Source organism: Jaculus jaculus, chromosome 9 (assembly GCF_020740685.1).
Source record: "Jaculus jaculus isolate mJacJac1 chromosome 9, mJacJac1.mat.Y.cur, whole genome shotgun sequence".
Lineage (NCBI taxonomy): Eukaryota > Metazoa > Chordata > Mammalia > Rodentia > Dipodidae > Jaculus > Jaculus jaculus.
In genome coordinates, this window is record NC_059110.1 from 82,771,860 (window position 1) to 82,788,474 (window position 16,615).

General features: G+C 50.8%; 1 protein-coding gene across 1 annotated transcript; it reads left to right on the forward strand.

The window, feature by feature from the left end:
* The first annotated feature begins 80 nt into the window (after nt 1-80).
* On the forward strand, nt 81-12,997 carry Scarf1 (scavenger receptor class F member 1). The gene is made up of 11 exons (XM_004667855.2): nt 81-218; nt 669-727; nt 966-1,067; nt 1,865-2,387; nt 5,829-6,047; nt 6,435-6,563; nt 7,381-7,484; nt 8,018-8,135; nt 10,412-10,533; nt 10,615-10,761; nt 11,794-12,997. Exons 1-11 carry the CDS (start codon nt 118-120, stop codon nt 12,627-12,629), a joined length of 2,460 nt encoding a protein of 819 aa, XP_004667912.2. The 5' UTR covers nt 81-117; the 3' UTR covers nt 12,630-12,997.
* The last annotated feature ends 3,618 nt before the right edge of the window (nt 12,998-16,615 follow it).

The window sequence follows — 16,615 nt, forward strand, 5'->3', positions numbered from 1 at the left end:
CCTCATGGCAGCCCGCCCTCGAGCCTGGTTTCCTCAGGAAAAGCCTTGGGAGGAAACAGGGAGGGGGTTGGGAGCTGTGGGGGAAGATGAGCTCAGGCCTTCCTATCCACGGCCGCCATGGGGCTGGGGCTGCTGCCTCCACTGCTGCTGCTCTGGACTCCGGGGACCTGGGGGTCCAAGCTGGACCCCAATGGACAGCATGTCTGCCCAGGCAGCAGGTGGGTCTTATGGAAGTCTGATGGAGATGGTGCTTGACTAGTGGGAAGAGGTCATGGGTCTGAAGGGAGGGGACAGCTTGATAGTGACAGTGTTCCATCAGGGCAGGTGGTAAGGCCAGGAAGCCGGGCGTGGTAGCGCACACCTTTCATCCCAGCACTCTGGAGGCTGAGGTAGGAGGATCGCTGTGAGTTCGAGGCACCCTGAGACTACATAGTGAATTCCAGGTCAGCCTGGGCTAGAGTGAGACCCTACCTTGGGAAAAAAAAAAAAAAAAAGGCCAGGGAAGGAAAGGAGAAGGATTGGGGACATGGATGCCGTGTCTCCCATGGACTGTGACACCAGCGCTAGATCTCCCCCCATGGTGCTGAGCAAGACTCTCATTCCTCAGCCAGAGTGACCCATCCTTCGAGGCCGGGCTACCCCTAGCTGACCCCCTTTCTGCCCCACAGCCCCTCTGAGCTCCAGTGCTGCCCAGGTTGGAGGCAGAAAAATCAAGAATGTACCATCCGTAAGTAGCCAGGGCAGATCCCCAGCCAAAGAGAAATAAGGGCACGGCCCAGTGACAACCCTTCCTGCCCTCTCTTCCCTCCTGAGCCCTGAACCAGGGTACATCCTAACACCTCACAGCCCTAAGAAGATGGCTTTCGTGGGTGCTGAGCCCCAGGAATGGGTGACATTCCTGGGACAGGAGCATCCCCTAGTTGTTTGGGTCCCAGTCTTTTCCATGTGGATGGGGTGTTTTTCAGCCATATGTGAGGGGCCAGATGCCTGCGGGAAAGATGAGGTGTGTGTGAAACCAGGCCTCTGTCGCTGCAAACCTGGATTCTTCGGTGCCCAGTGCAGCTCCCGTGAGTCTCAACCATAGGACATTGCTGGGCAGGACTGGGCATGGGGGAGGAGGTGGGCAAAGCGGCTAGGCATGTCACCTTAGGATGACAGAGCTGGGAGTCTGCTGAGCTTCAATGAGGAAATTGGTGCTCAGAAGTGGGAAGTGGTACATCCTGGCAAAGGCTGAGTTCTCTGTTTTCCATCCACATTCAAAAATCCCTGCTACCAGGCACCTTTTTAATGTCTCAGTTATGTTCTGTGATCACCACTGTGTACAGGCTGGCTGCATCCTCGGGCTTCCCCACATTTGCCTTGCACACGGAAGGTGGATGGAGCTTGGAGCTAGGCTTTCTGACCTTTCTAGAAGGAAGAGTGGGAGCGAAAGGGCTGAGTGGGCAGGCACCAGGGATCCCCAGGTTGGCCAGGGAGTACAGGGCAATCTGGACTTTCCTGCTACCCTGGAAGTCAGCATACACGTGATGGTGATCCAGGGACAGGGACAGCTCAGCAGAGGGGGACAGGAATGAAATCCCATCCACCTGTGTGACCCTGGGAACACCTTTGTTTGACTCAGGATCTGTGTTCTGGAGTGTGAAGTGGGAGGCTGGGCCAAGGTTTTTGTCAGGGTTTTGTCATTGTGAATCTGGGGCAGGAAATGAGCTGTGCAGAAGGATAGGCTGCCAGATGTCCCAAGTCTGTCCTGGGCTCTTGAAGGGTGGGCCCGAATGCTTTTCTTCCTTGAGGAAGGGGCAGGGTGAGGATCTGTACTGCACCCTGCGCCCACTTCTCTCTCTGTCTCTCCACCACACCCCCACAGGCTGCCCTGGCCAGTACTGGGGCCCCGACTGCCGAGAGACCTGTCCCTGCCATCCACGTGGCCAATGTGAGCCAGCCACGGGAGTGTGCCAGTGCCAGCCTGACCGCTGGGGCAGACTCTGTGAGTTCACGTGCACCTGTGGCCCTCATGGGCGCTGCGACCCAGTGACAGGCTCGTGCCACTGTGACCCGGGCTGGTGGTCGTCCACATGCCACCGTCCTTGCCAGTGCAACCCTGCAGCACGCTGCAACCCAGCCACTGGTGCCTGCCTATGCCCACCAGGCTGGTGGGGCCGCCGCTGCAGCTTCCGCTGTAGCTGTCACACGTCGCCCTGTGTGCAGGACTCAGGCCGCTGCACCTGCCTGCAGGGCTGGTGGGGGCGTGAGTGCCAGCACAGGTGTGAGTGTGTACGTGGCCACTGCAGCATTGCCTCCGGCCAGTGCACCTGCCCACCCGGCTTCCAGGGCCCCCGCTGCGAGCTGCCTTGCAGCCCTGGCCGCTATGGGGCACAGTGTGGAGAAAGGTGAGCAGGCTGCCTGGGAAATGGAAGGAGGTGGGGAGCCATGGGCAGAGGTGGGCATGCAGTGAGACAGGTGGGGGGGGGAGGGACTGCAGTGTTATCCCCAAAATATACACAAGGCAAGGATGTAAGAACAAGAAAAAAACATAAACCTCGATGCCCCTGGTCTATGTGCACCTACTCCTTTCATCCATTAGTATTAAAAAGTACTAAAAAGATAAAAGAAGAGAAAAAAGGAAAAAAGAAAAGAGGGGGAAAAAAAAGCACTTATCCAGCCAGCAGTGGTGGCCATGCCTGCAAACCTAGTACTGGGAAGGCTGAGGTGGAAATTCTGGCTCAGTTTGGTGTACGTAACAAGTTCCAAACCATTGTCCCGGCACTGGGGAGACAGAGGCAGAAGGATTACAAATGAGAGGCCAATCTGGGCTACCTAGAGAGATCCTGTCTAGTATTAGTAACAAACCATACTTAGAAAAAGGGTGGGACTGTGGCTGTGCCTCAGTAGTAGAACATTTACCTAGCATGCAGGAGGCCCTAGTACTGTGAAAGAGAGAGAGCGCCGGGTGTTGTGGCGCACGCCTTAATCCCAGCACTGGGAGGAAGAGGGTGGAGGATGGCAGCGCACCACGCTGCGACGCAGCCACGGGTGCCTGGTGGATTCCAGGTCAAGCTGGGCTAGAGTGAGATCCTACCTTGAAAAAAAAAAAGAGAGAGAGGCAGAGAGAGGGAGAAAAGGAAGAAGGGAGAGAAGGAAAGAAGGAAGAAAGTAAGGAAGAAGGAAAGAAGGAAGAGCAAACAGTAAAAGAATGGCAAGTTCCCTTTAGCACTCAGTGACTTTCAACCATTGACTAACTCCATGCACAGCAAGAAATTACACCCCACTTTACACATGTAACACATATTTGATGTAACTGAAATCAAAGTTTAACCAGACAAACTTATTTTTTACTAATACACACAAAGAATACACACTAGTATTTCCTTTATTTAAAAAAATATTTTTTTTGTGGGCTGGAGAGATGGTTTAGCAGTTAAGGTGCTTGCCTGCAAAGCACAAGGACCCACATTCGACTCTCCAGATCTCACATAAGCCAGAAGCACAAAGGTGAGGCAAGTGCAAGGTCTCACATGCCCACTAGGTGGCGAAAGCATCTGGAGTTTGATTGTAGTGGCTGAGGCCCTGGTGTGCTCATTCTTTCTCTCTCTCTCTCTGAAAATTTTAATAAAAATATAATAAAAATATTTTATTTTATTTCATTTATTTGAGAGAGAGAGAGTGTTTGTGCCAGGACCTTCAGCCACTGCAAATGAACTCCAGATGCATGTGTCACCTTGTGCATCTGGCTTATGTGGATCCTGGGGAATTGAACCTGGGACTTTTGGCTTTGCAGTTAACCTCCTTAACTGCTAAGCCATTTCTGTAGCTCTGTTTTTGTTTTTGTTTTTTCCTGAATACTGATCAGTACACTCTCTCCCCTCCCCCATATCTGTCTCTTTCTCTCAAATAATAAATAAGAAAAAAAATTAAGGGCTGAAGTGATGGCACAGCAGTTAAAATGCTTGCCGGCAAAGCCTAAGGACCCTGATTCTATTCCCCGATACCCACATAAAGCCAGATGCACAAGGTGGCACATGCATCTGGAGTTTGTTTGCAGTAGCTAGAGGCAGGCCCTGGCACACCTGTTCTCTCTATCTACCTGCCTCTTTCTCTCTCACACACTCTCTCAAATAAATAATAAATAAATTTAAATATTGGTCAGGATCAGCTAAATTAAGGTAATTTATTTTTGCTATCATATAGCTCAGACTAGCCTTGAACTCAACCAAAAGGCCCAAACTTGCCTGGAACTTTTTGGGCTCTTGCTTTTGTTTTTGTTTTTCAAGGTAGGGTCTTGCCCTAGCCCAGGCTGACCTGGAATTCACTAGGTAATCTCAGGCTGGCCTTGAACTCACAGGGTCCTCCTACCTCTGCCTCCTAAATGCTAGGATTAAAAGCATGTGCTACCACTCCTGGCTCTTTCTTTGTTTTGTTTTTTCAAGGTAGGGTCTCACTCTTGCTCAGGCTGCCCTGGAATTCACTTTTTAGTCTCTAGGTGGCCTCAAACTCATGGTGATCCTCCTACCTCAGCTGAGAAGAGATAGATTCTTGAAGGCTGGGGAGATGGATCAGTGGATAAAACCTGAGTTTGGATTCCCAAATCCCGCATAAAAACCAGGATACAAACCTATGCACATGCACACATGCTATCCACTGAATGTTTTTTAAAATTTATTTTTGACCGAAAAAGAGGCAGAGAAAGAGAGAGAATGGATGCACCAGGGTCTTCAGCATGCGCCCCTTGTGTGCATATGCGACATTGCTTGTTTGCGTCACTGTGCATCTGACTTACTTGGGACCTAGAGATTCGAACATGAGTTTTTAGGCTTCTCAGCCAAGTGCCTTAACTCATGAGCCATCTCTCTATTCCTATCCACTGAAATTTTTTTTTTTTTTAAAGAAAAAGGTTTGGAGTGATGGCTTAGTGGTTAAGGCATTTGCCTATGAAGTCAGAGGACCCAGGTTCAATTCCCTAGGACCCATGTAAGCCAGATGCACAAGGTTGTGCATGCATCTGGAGTTTGTTTACAGTGGCTGAAGGCCCTGGCATGACCATTCTCTCCACCCCCTCCCCCACCTCTGTCTTTCTCTCTCTTTCAAATAAATAAAATAAGATTAAAAAAGAAGAAGAAGAAAAAGATAAGATCTTGATGCCATTGCCCAGACTGCTATCAGATTACTGATAACTTCTATATATAATATATTATTTATTTATTTATTTATTTGAGAGAAAGAGGCATTTGGAGAGAGAGAGAATGGGCATGCCAAGATCTCTAACCACTGCAAATGAATTCCAGGCACATGTACCACATTATGCACCTAATTTTACTTGGGGTCCTGGGGAGTCAAACTTGGGTCCTTAGACTTTGTAGGCAAGCACCTTAACTGCTGAGCCATCTCTCCAGTCCTCCTGATAACTTCTAATGCAGGCACGTGTCACTGTCTTCTGCCTGTTATGGAATAGGAGACAAACCACCCAGTCTTGTTTTTGGGAATGGCATGGGACTGAAGGGAGAATGGGGACAAGGTGAAGAGGGTGGGAGGGAAGTGGAGGATGGGTGCTAGCTTGTTTGCCTGGACTGGGCTGGTAGCTCCTGGAGCCCAGGGAAGGGTGAGTCACAAAGCATGGGTACAGAATGGAAAGGTGGCATCCTGTGAGAGCCCTCAGAGATCATCTGTCCAACTTCCTCATTGTACAGCACAGAGAAACTGAGCCTTCAGCTTGAGTGACCAGCTGAGACCCCAGTGTTCTCTAGTGCCCTGAAGACTTGACTGGGCAGTGTCCAGATTGGAGGATGTAACACTCCATTCGCCCCAGTGCCCCCATGAACCTCTTCTCTTACCAGCTGTGGCCACTGCAAGCCGAATACAACATGTTCTCCAGTCACAGGCAGCTGTGAGGCCTGCAGAGCAGGCTGGAATGGGACACAATGCAAGCAGCCATGCCCACCTGGCACCTTTGGTGAGAGCTGCAGCCAGGAGTGCCCTCGTTGCTGGCTTGGGGAGCCCTGTCACACAGAAACTGGACACTGTCAGCACTGTGACCCAGGCTGGATAGGACACAAGTAAGGGTCTGCCCTGCTTGGGGCACACTTTTCTGCTAGAACCCTCCTCGCATCTGTTCCCCTGGAGGAGCTGCCCTTGCCATAATGTACATGTTTACACAGTGCAGGGGCTGCCCCCTGCCCAGAATGCTGGGGTGGGAGGGGGATGGTCTTGAGAAGGCTCTGAAAAGGACCCTCACCCCTAGGCTCCCTGCCCTCTTTCTTCTCCTGCCCGGGGATCTGTAGTCTGTCACCTGCTGGGTTTGGCTTCAGCTTCAAGGCCACCTGGAGGAATGCAAGGAATGGCCCTTTGAGTACCCAGGCAAGGAGCCTAGGGGAAGTTATAGGGACCCCATTGGGGACTGGGTGTTCCTGCCTTCCCCATCTCTGACTCTTGACTCCACCCAGGTGTGAAAGCCTCTGCCCCTCTGGCACCTTTGGGAAGGGCTGCAGCTCTACCTGCCCTGCCTGTGTTCAGGGGACCTGCGATGCTGTGACCGGGGACTGCGTCTGCAGTGCCGGCTACTGGGGGATTAGGTGAGGACTGGGTCCTGGGGCGGGGAGAGTAAATAAGTAAGGATTTTTAAAAAATTATTTTAGAGAGAAAGAGGGAGAGAATTGGCACACCAGGGCCTCGGCCACTGTAATCGAACTCCAGATGCTTGCACCATCTACTGGGCATGTGCAACCTGTGCATCTGGCTTACGTGGGATTTGGAGAGTCGAACATGGGTCCTTAGGCTTTACAGGCAAGCACCTTAACTGCTAAGCCATCTCTCCAGCCCAAGGATTTTTAAAAAATGAAAGAAAAAATAGAACAATTTTTAAAAGGGACATGAAGAAAAAAATAGAAAACAGGACTGGCTTCCTGACGAGATTGCGACTTTACTTAGGAGGTGGGTTCCAGACCGCACTGTTGTCCTTCTAGTCCTCAGATAGGGAGCAGTCACTGTCTCCAGGCAGGCCTCCCCTCTAGAGAACAGCACAGTGTCAAGGGGAGGAGACCTTGTTTCACAGAGGAGGGAACTGGGGTCCAGAGAGGGCAAAGCCAGGCTCAGATCTCGAGGCCCTAAGAGCGTCTCTCTGGATGCAGTGCTCCTTGCTTCCTCCCGGTCAAGGCCGAGGCCAATGAGGATCATCAGAGGTCCTGCCCAAGGTATCCACATTGATAGACTGTCCCAGACACTTCCAAGACACTTAGAATGTGGCTTAGAAGTCAGAGGGGTCTGTCTGAGCACCATCCAAGGAAGTTGCCCACCAGCCACAGGGTGGGACAGCTGTCTAGAAATCTGCCTGACCCTTGCTGTGCCCCTTTCTCACCTGGCCTTTGGCCCACCTTTTCTTTTTACTCCTAGCTGCAACAGCTCCTGCCCATCTGGCTTCCATGGAAACAACTGCTCTATCCCCTGCCAGTGTCCAGAGGGGCTGTGCCACCCTGTGTCTGGAGCCTGTCAGCTGGGTAAGATGGAAGGAGGAGGCGGGGAAAGTCTGCCCTTTTCCATGGGATCGAGAGGCCTCAGCTACAAGAGAAGCTGGGTCCATTTCAGAGATACATGCCTGTATGTCTGAACTGTGTGGGGGTGCTCTGGGGCCCCCTGAAGATGTAACAGAGGCTCTGATCCTGAGAAATCAGAGAGAGCCAGGAAATGAGCAGGCAGGACTGGACTCCAGCATGGCCTGGAAATCAGCCCCAAGGCATAGAGTGGGCCCTGGGTCACCCAAGGGGATGATCCAACAGAGAGGCCTACTGAAGGAAGGGGAGGTATAAGATTCTGGGGAGGAGGCAGATAGGGGTAAAAATGAAACGTAACACGAGGGAGTCCTAGATAGGCATGGTGGCGCACGCCTTTAATCCCCGCACTCGGGAGGCAGAGGTAGGAGGATTACTGTGAGTTCAGGTCAGCCTGAGCTAGAGTGAGACCATACCTGGAAAAAAAAAAAATGTGGGAGTCCTAATGGCCTTTGATACATGACCATAATCTACGTCCCCAGGCCGCCATGGTAAGAATGCTCTCATTGCGGGCATCCTGGTACCTGTGCTGTTGCTCCTCCTGGGCATTGCTTGCTGTGCCTGCTGCCGCTGGGCCACACGACTGCACCCTAAGGACAGGTAAACAGCTAGACACTGCTTCCTATGTTCCTTTTGGGATGGGGAAGAGCTAGCCTTGTTGCACGCTTGTCACAAGTAGTAGAGGTACTTGGCAGGTGCTGAGGCCTGGAGTCACCTATTCTTCTCTGGAAGTCTTTTGTGGGAAAGCTCCTGACTCACGTGGGCTTGAGCAGTGGCCCTGGGCACCAGGCCACGCAGTGTGAAACCTGTGGCAGGAGCTGAGTTCTGAGCAAGGCCCTACAAGGCTGGCGGTCAGAGAAGTAGCTGCACAGGTCAGCAGGGAGGGGAGACCGGACCTCATGTGCCCAGGAAAGGGTAAGCCTATAAAAGCGAACAGGAAATGTGGCTGTGAGAAGACTGTCAGCATACCAAAAAAAAAAAATAATAATAATAATAAATAAATAAATAAATAAAAAGCCAGGCAATGGTGGCACATCCCTTTGATCCCAGCACTCAGGAGGCAGAGGTAGGAGAATCGCCATGAGTTCAAGGCCACCCTGAGACTACATAGTGAATTCCAGGTCAGCCTGGGCTAGAGCGAGACCCTACCTTAAAAAGAAGAAGGCTGCCATCGTCAATTTGCAGAGAACACTGAGACTCATAGTGTCCTGGCTAGTCGAGGTTCACACAAAGTCCCTACCTGGATTTTTCTAGCCTCTGTCCAGTGCTCTTCCCTCCCACCACCTCTGTTGCTTGGGATCAAAACTAGGTCCTTGGACATGCAAAGCAAGTGTTCTACCACTGAGCTACATCCCAGCATTATATTTTTTTGATTGTATTTATTTATTTGCAAGCAGAGAGAGTGTGTGAGTTAGAAAGGGAACAGGTGGGGCCTTACTGGTTAAGGCATTCGCCTGCGAAGCCTAATGACCCCAGTTCGATTCCCCAAGGCCCATGTAAGCCAGATGCACAAGGGGGTGCATGCATCTGGAGTTCATTTGCAGTGGCTATAGGCCCTGGCATGCCCATTTTCTCTTTCTCTCTATCTGCCTTTCTCTTTCTCTCTCTCTCTCAAATAAATAATAAAAATATTTTTAGAAAAAATAAAGAAAGAGTATGGGCGCAATCAGACTCTAAACGCATACACCACTTTGAGCATCTGGTTTTACTTGGGTTCTGGGGGATTGAACTGGGGTCATTAGGTTTTGCAGTCAAGCACCTTAACTGCTGAGCCATCTCTCCAGACCCTCTTTTTGGAGATAGGGTCTGGAAGTAGGGATCCTCCTCAGTCTTCTGAGTGCTGGGGTACCAGTGTATGCAGCCACACCCAGCTCCACCCCCTCTTTAACTTCAAGCCCCAGTCCTGCACATGAGTCCTCCTGGGCTGCTGGTGTTCACAGACAACCGATCCTGTTGCCCCTGCCTCATGGCATAAACCCTGAGAGGGGCGAAGCAGTCCTCACAGGGATACAACGACTTGCCCAGTGGCTGTCAGAGGAATGGGGACAAGTGGAGTGGTCCCTTCCAGCATCAGGATAGACAAAATTGGGATAAGTGTAGGTTTCCTGAGACTCTTCTAGGCTGACAGTCATAAAACTACATTTTGGGGAACCCCTGACTGGTCCCAGGTATTGTGTGAGGTGCTGTGATAGGTAAGATTTGTCTGTATTTCATCAACGAGAAAACTGAGACCTGAGGAAGTTAAGTTGGAGCCAAAGTACTTTCCAGGCTTGCCTGACTAGAACCACATAGCGTCTGTGATTTAGATCCTGGGCACTCTACTTTCACCCCCCCATCATCATCAATATGGAGCCACTGATGGACTTGGATTGTGGCTTAGTGACAGAGTACCAACCTAGCATGTGCCAGGACCTGGATTCAATCCTCAGCGCCATGAAAAAAAAATAATAATGCTGAGGGCTGGAGAGATGGCTTAGTGGTTAAAGTGCTTGCCTGTAAAGGCTGACAACCCGAGTTTGATTCCCCAGTACCCACCTAAAGCCAGATGCACAAAGTGGCACATGCGTCTAGAGTTTGCCTTCAGTGGTAGGAGGCCCTGACACGCCCATTCTCTCTGTCTCTCCTTGCAAATAAAATAAAATAAAAAATACTAGCCAGGCATGGTGGTGCACGCCTTTAATTCCAGCGCTTGGGAGGCAGAGGTAGGAGGATTGCAGGGAGTTCGAGGCCATCCTGAGAATAGAGTGAGACCCTACCTCGAAAAACTGAGCCACTGAAGCATTGAAGTAGATGTAGTCACCTGTCACATCCTGCCAGGCTGACACAGGCGGCCTTGCTTCTTGTGCACAAACCGCTCTCCCTCTCCCGCCCCTCAGGCCAGCAAGAGATGGAGCTGCCCTGTCCAGGATGAAGCAGCAGGTCTGGGGGGCACTGACAAGCCTGGGCTCAGCACTGCCCTGTGGCTCCCTCAGCAACTACAAGCTACCCTGGGTGACAGGTAAAGGGGTACTGGAGGTCAGGGGCTGGGAGGGAGCAAGCCTTCCTGGGAAGCTCTGCACATGACCTGGAACCCCCACAGTGTCTCACCACGACCCGGAAGTCCCCTTCAACCACAGCTTCATCGAGCCACCCTCTGCCGGCTGGGCCTCTGATGACTCCTTCTCTTCTGATCCCGACTCCGGAGCAGAGGATGAGGGTCACACCTACTTCATGCCACCCCAGGAAGGTACCTTGTAGCAGCCCATTTAGCCCAAGCGGTCCTGCCCACCTCACTGCCTTCTGTATTCCTTCAGGAAATGTGTGCCGGCCGCTTATCCTGTGCCGTTGTCTTGCCCTGGCTCCAGAGACACAGTACAGAGTAGAGAATTCCTGTCCTCACCAAGCTGGTAGTCTGTGAGCAGTAAGCAGATATGTCATTAGGGCAGTAAAGGCCAGAGTGATTCGTGCTTTGATGGAGGTTGTAGAAGGAGGGCTGAATTCATGATCTAGCCACGTCCAGGGTGACTAGAGTCAGGGAATATGTCTGCATTAATCATAGCTGTGGTGAGTCTAGCAGAATCAACGTAAGAGTTAGCCAAGGGGAAATTAGGATGTGGCAATAGTGTGTTTTTAAAAAACTGTTTATTTAGCCGGGCACGGTGGCGCATGCCTTTAATCCCAGTACTCAGGAGGCAGAGGTAGGAGGATCGCCGTGAGTTCAGGATTACCCTGAGACTACATAGTGAATTCCAAGTCAGCCTGGGCTAGAGTGACAACCTACCTTGAAAAACAAAAACAAACAAACAAAAAAAAATTGTTTATTTGAGAAAAAGTGGGGGGGAGAGGAAGAAAACAGAATTGGCATACCAGGGCCTCTAGCCACTACAAACAAATTCCATATGCATGTGCCATCTTGTACATCTGGCTTACGTGGGTACTGGGGAATTGAAGCTAGTTCCTTAGACTTTACAGGCAAGTGCCCTTAACCGCTAAGCCATCTTTCTAGCCCAGCAATGGTGTTTTCAGTAAAGGGAACAGTGTACACAGGCCCCGAGGCAAGGCACATGTGGGAGTGTAGCAGTGGTTCAAAGCGGCCCCTCGAAGCGAAGAGTGGTATCTACTCCTTGTAGTATCCTCTGAGTTGGCCCCTCCCCGCCTCTCTGCCTTCTCACTCTTTTCCTGCTCCATTTTGAGACTTCCGGGAAACAGCTGGGCTACAGGTAGGATGAATTGGAGTGGTCCTGCCCGCTGCAGCCCAGCTCTTCCACTTCTCTGCCAGGGATGATCGCTGTGGCCCAGGAAGAGCGGCCAGAGGCCAGCGTGCCCGGAGGCCCTTTCCCGCCCCCAGAGGATGCCTCCACACCCTTCCCTATTCCGCGCACCTCCAGCCTCGCCCGGGCCAAGCGGCCGTCGGTGTCCTTCGCCGAAGGTACCAAGTTTGCGCCGCAGAGTTGTGGAAGCCCTGGGGAGCTCTCCAGCCCTATTCGAAAGCCCAAGAGACTCTCCAGGGGGGTGCAGCCACGTCCTGAAGGCCAGGACGCTGGGGAGTCCACAGACCCCGAGCAAACGAAAGCAGAAGAGGAGGCTTCTGCTGCTGCCAGCCCCGAGGACGGCGCCGTCCTCAGCCACCACCAACTCCCGGCTGGTGGCCCGGCAGCGGCGGGGCGCGTGGAGACCACCGACGGCAGCCTCCAGGAGAGCCCCGGCGCCGTGGCCACCATCTACATGCTGGCGGGACCACAGAAGGCCGAGAGCCCTGTCCGCTCTGTCTTCCGCCGTTTGGGCAACTTCCAGAAAGACCAGGCGGAGCCCAAGATCAAGACTGCCATCCCTAAGCCTCTGCGCCGTGCCCTCGGCCGGAACCAGGGCAGTCCTGGGCTGTCCTGTGGCTCTGCCAGCCAGAGCTCCAGTTCAGCCCCTGGTGCCATGGAGTCCACGGGGGCCAGGCCAGCACAGGAAGCATCCAGGGGGCTGGGGGATGGCATTGAGAGCTTAGAGACTGTGCAGGAGCCCGTCTCTAGGAACAGTTCCCCCGGACGGGGTCCCCAGAAGCAGGCTGAAGAGGGGCAGGAAGAGCCCGTATATGAGAATGTCATGCTCAGATCGCAGCCCTGAGGAGTGAGCTTGGAGAGTGGGAAGACTATGGATGGGTTGTGGGGAGGGGACACCAAAGCTACCCGGAATCAAGTTGTCCTTTGTGCCGGGAAATGATCTCTGGCCAAGAGTAAAGCCTCTGCCTGGGAAGAGGCAAAGGTTAGAGGCCAGCTAGCGGCGGGCCCTGGTGGTGGGAGGTCTGGAAGGCCTGGGCAAAGACCCTGCAGGGTGGGGTCATAAAGGGGGAGGAGATTACCGCAGGGACTTTTTCTCTCTTGTTCTCCATTCTGCCCTAATACTGTTCTTCCCTGAATTTGCAAAAAAAAAATTTCTTTTCTGAAATGGGAAACAACCTAAATGTTGTGTGATAAAGATTGATTCAACAAACATTCCTTCCTTTTTCTTTTCTTTTCTTTTCTTTTCTTTTTTTATTTTTGAGGTAGGGTCTCAGTCTAGCCCAGGCTGACTTGGAATTCACTATAGTGTCTCAGAGTGGCCTGGCACTCATGGTGATCCTCCTACCTCTGCCTCCAAGTGCTGGGATTAAAGGCATGCGCCACCACTCCGGCTTTCCTTTTTGTTTTTGAAGGTAGGGTCTCACTCACTCTTGCCCAGACTGACCTGGAACTGACTCTGTAGCCTAGGCTAGCCTTGAACTCACAACAGGCCTCTTACCTCAGCTACTTCCTGAGTGTTGGGATTAAAGGTATGAGCCAGCAAGCTCAGCTAAACAAACGTTTCTAATAGGCTACTGCACACAGCTAAATATCATATTATTCAAGAATATTAGATATGTTGCCAGGTGTGGTGGCACATGCCTTTAATCCCAGCACTCGGGAAGCAGAGGTAGGAGGATTGCCATGAGTTCGAGGCCACCCTGAGACTCCATAGTGAATTCCAGGTCAGCCTGGGCTAGAGTGAGACCCTACCTTGAAAAACAACAACAACAAAAAAAAACATATTAAGTATGTGAACTGGGGAGATGGCTCCGTGGCTAAAGGCATTCTTGCAAAGCCTGCTCACCCGGGTACAATTCCCAGCACCCATAGAAAGCCTGACACAAAAAGTGGCATAGGTGCACTTTGGAGGCAGAGGTAGGAGGATCACCATGAGTTTGAGGCCACCCTGAAACTGCATACTGAATTCCGGGACCAAAAAAGGGAAGAAAAAATAATTTTAAAAATTATTTATTTATTAGGGAGAAAGAGAGAAAGAGGCACAGAGGGAGAGAATGGACTTATTAGGGCCTCTAGCTGCTGCAAACAAACTCCAGACTCATGTGCCACCTTGTACATCTGGTTTTATGTGGGTCCTGGGGAATCAAACTTGGGACCTTTGGCTTTGCAGACCAGCACCTTAACCACTAAGCCATCTCTCTATCCCAGAAAGAATTTTCAAGCTGGTGTGGTGGCACACGCCTTTAAACCCAGCACCCAGGATGCAGAGGCAAGAGGATCATTCAAGTCCACCCTGAAACTACATAGTGAACTCCGGGTCAGCCTGGGCTAGAGTGACACCCTACCTCAAAAATACAACAGCAACAACAGTTGTTTTAGAGCCAGGTGTGGTGGCTCACGCCTTTAATCCCAGCACTTGGGAGGCAGAGCTAAGAGGATAGCTGTGAGTTTGAGATCAGTCTGAGACTACATAGTGAATTTGAGGTCAGCCTGGGCTAGAGCAAGACTCTACTTTTATCAGAGATTTGCATTTTTTCTGTAGATTATCTGGTTATTTTCAATTTTGTTTTGAGATTGGGTCTTGCTTATACCCAGGCTGAAGCTGGCCTGGAACTCATGGCAATCCTCCTGTCTCAGCCTTCTGAGTACAGTACTGGAATTACAGTGTGAGCCACAATGTTCTGGGTGTATTCAGTTTTCTTTTTTTTTGGTGGGGGGCTGTAGGGGGCTATTGTAGTCAGCTCCACATCGCTGGGATGAATGTCCAAACAGAATAGTTTATGGGAGGGATTTATTTGAAGCTTACAGATCCAGGGGGAGTTTCATAATGGCAGAAGAGGCTGGCCCCCTCTCACAGATCCAAACAGAGAAACCACGACCAGCCAGCCACAAGCATGCACACAAGGGTAGCAAAAGCAGCAGGGACGTGGGCAGAGCCCAGACTGCTCCCTTACACCTTCAGGCTGGGATTCAGATCCACCCCCAAACACACGTTAGGGCTGGAACCCAGGATCCGCACCCCCAGTAACACCTCTTCCAGCCAGATTGCTAGAAATCCAAGTTACAAGCTTTAATAAAACCCCTGAGTCTATGGGGGCGCAGGGCAGGGGAAGGACATACTTTCAAACTACCATGGGGTGCAGGTATTTTGTGGGTGTGTGCATGTATGTAGCCAGAGGTCTATGTGAGGTGTCTTCTCAATTGCTTTCCACTTATATTTTTAAAATTTATTTGAAAGACAAAGAAGGAGACAGAAAGTGTGGGTGCACCAGGGCCTCCTGTCACTGTAAATGAACAAACTCCAGACACATGTGCCACTCTGCATATCTGGCCTTAGGTGGGTACTGAGGAATTGAACCTGGGTTGTCAGGCTTTCAAGCTTGGCAAACAAGCAAGCACATTTAACAGCAGAGCCATCTCTCCAGCCTTTATTTTATTTTATTTTTTGGTTTTTCGAGGTAGGGTCTTACTCTAGCCCAGGCTGACCTGGAATTCCCTATGGAGTCTCAGGGTGGCCTTGAACTCACAGTGATCCTCCTACCTCTGCCTCCCAAGTGCCTGGATTAAAGGTGTGCACCACCACATCCAGCTTTACTTATTGGGTGGGTAGGTAGAGAGGTTGGGTCTGCCAGGGCCTGTAGCTACTGCAAATGAACTCCAGACACATGTGCCATCTGTGTATGTGGCTTACATGGGTACTGGGGAATTGATTCTAGGTACTTAGGCTTTATAGGCAAGTGCTTTAACCACTCAGCAATCTCTACAGCTCCCTTTTTTTTTGAGGTAGGGTCTCACTCTAGCTCAGGCTGACCTGGAATTTGTCTCAGGGTGTCCTCGACCCTCGACCTCACGGTAATCTTCCTACCTCTGCCTCCAGAGTGCTGGGATTGAAGGCGTGTGCCACCATGCCTGGCCCGATTTCTTTTTTAAAATTGGCTATTTTTATGTTTTGAGACATGGTCTCACTCTTGTAACTCAAGCTTTCCTAGAACTTGCAATGTAGACTAGGCTTTGAACTCCTGATCCCTGGAATTACAGGTGCAAACACTACCACATCTGATTTCTTTCTTTATGTCAATGATCATGGTGTTACAGCCTCTGCACTTCCCCCCAAAAAACCCAAGAGTTTCATTCACATTGATCTGTGTTCAACGACCAGCTATAACTTCTCATTTCATGATTTTGGAAAGGTTACCTAAAGCCTCAGGTTTTTCAGCTGGAAAATGAAGATAATTCCTATTTTCAGGGTGGTTGCAGAGATTGACACAAAAGATGTAAAGCAAAATATATATATTTTAAAAAGCTGTTAAACACCTAGTAAATGCTGTTTAGTGAATGTTTAGCTCTTAAAAGAGGGTAATCAGGGCTGGAGGGATGGCTTAACGGTTAAGGCATTTGCCTGCAAAGCCAAAGACCCAGGCTCAATTCCCCAGGACCCACATTAGCCAGGTGCACAAGGGGGCACACGCATCTGGAGTTCGTTTGCAGTGGCTGGAAACCCTAGTGCACCCATTCTCTTTCCCTCTTTCTCTGTCAAATAAATAAATAAATAATATATAAAGAGGGTAATCATTAGTACTGCTATCATTCTAACAGCTTGGGATTTTATGACCTTGTATTTTTCACCTATGTTTTCATTCCACTAGTTCATATTCTGCACCCAGTGTATGTAGTTTTTTTCTTTTTTCTTTTTTGTTTTTGTTTTTTGAGGTAGGGTCTCACTCCGGCTCAAGCTGACCTGGAATTAACTATGTAGTCTCAGGGTGGCCTTGAACTCACAGCGCTCCTCCTACCTCTGCCTCCCAAGTGCTGGGATTAAAGGCATGCACC

Coding starts and splice junctions, on each gene's coding strand:
- Scarf1 (XM_004667855.2), top strand. CDS start 118: ATGGGGCTGGGGCTGCTGCCTCCACTGCTGCTGCTCTGGACTCCGGGG. Junction 219..668: donor CATGTCTGCCCAGGCAGCAG/GTGGGTCTTATG, acceptor TCTGCCCCACAG/CCCCTCTGAGCTCCAGTGCT. Junction 6,048..6,434: donor CCAGGCTGGATAGGACACAA/GTAAGGGTCTGC, acceptor GACTCCACCCAG/GTGTGAAAGCCTCTGCCCCT.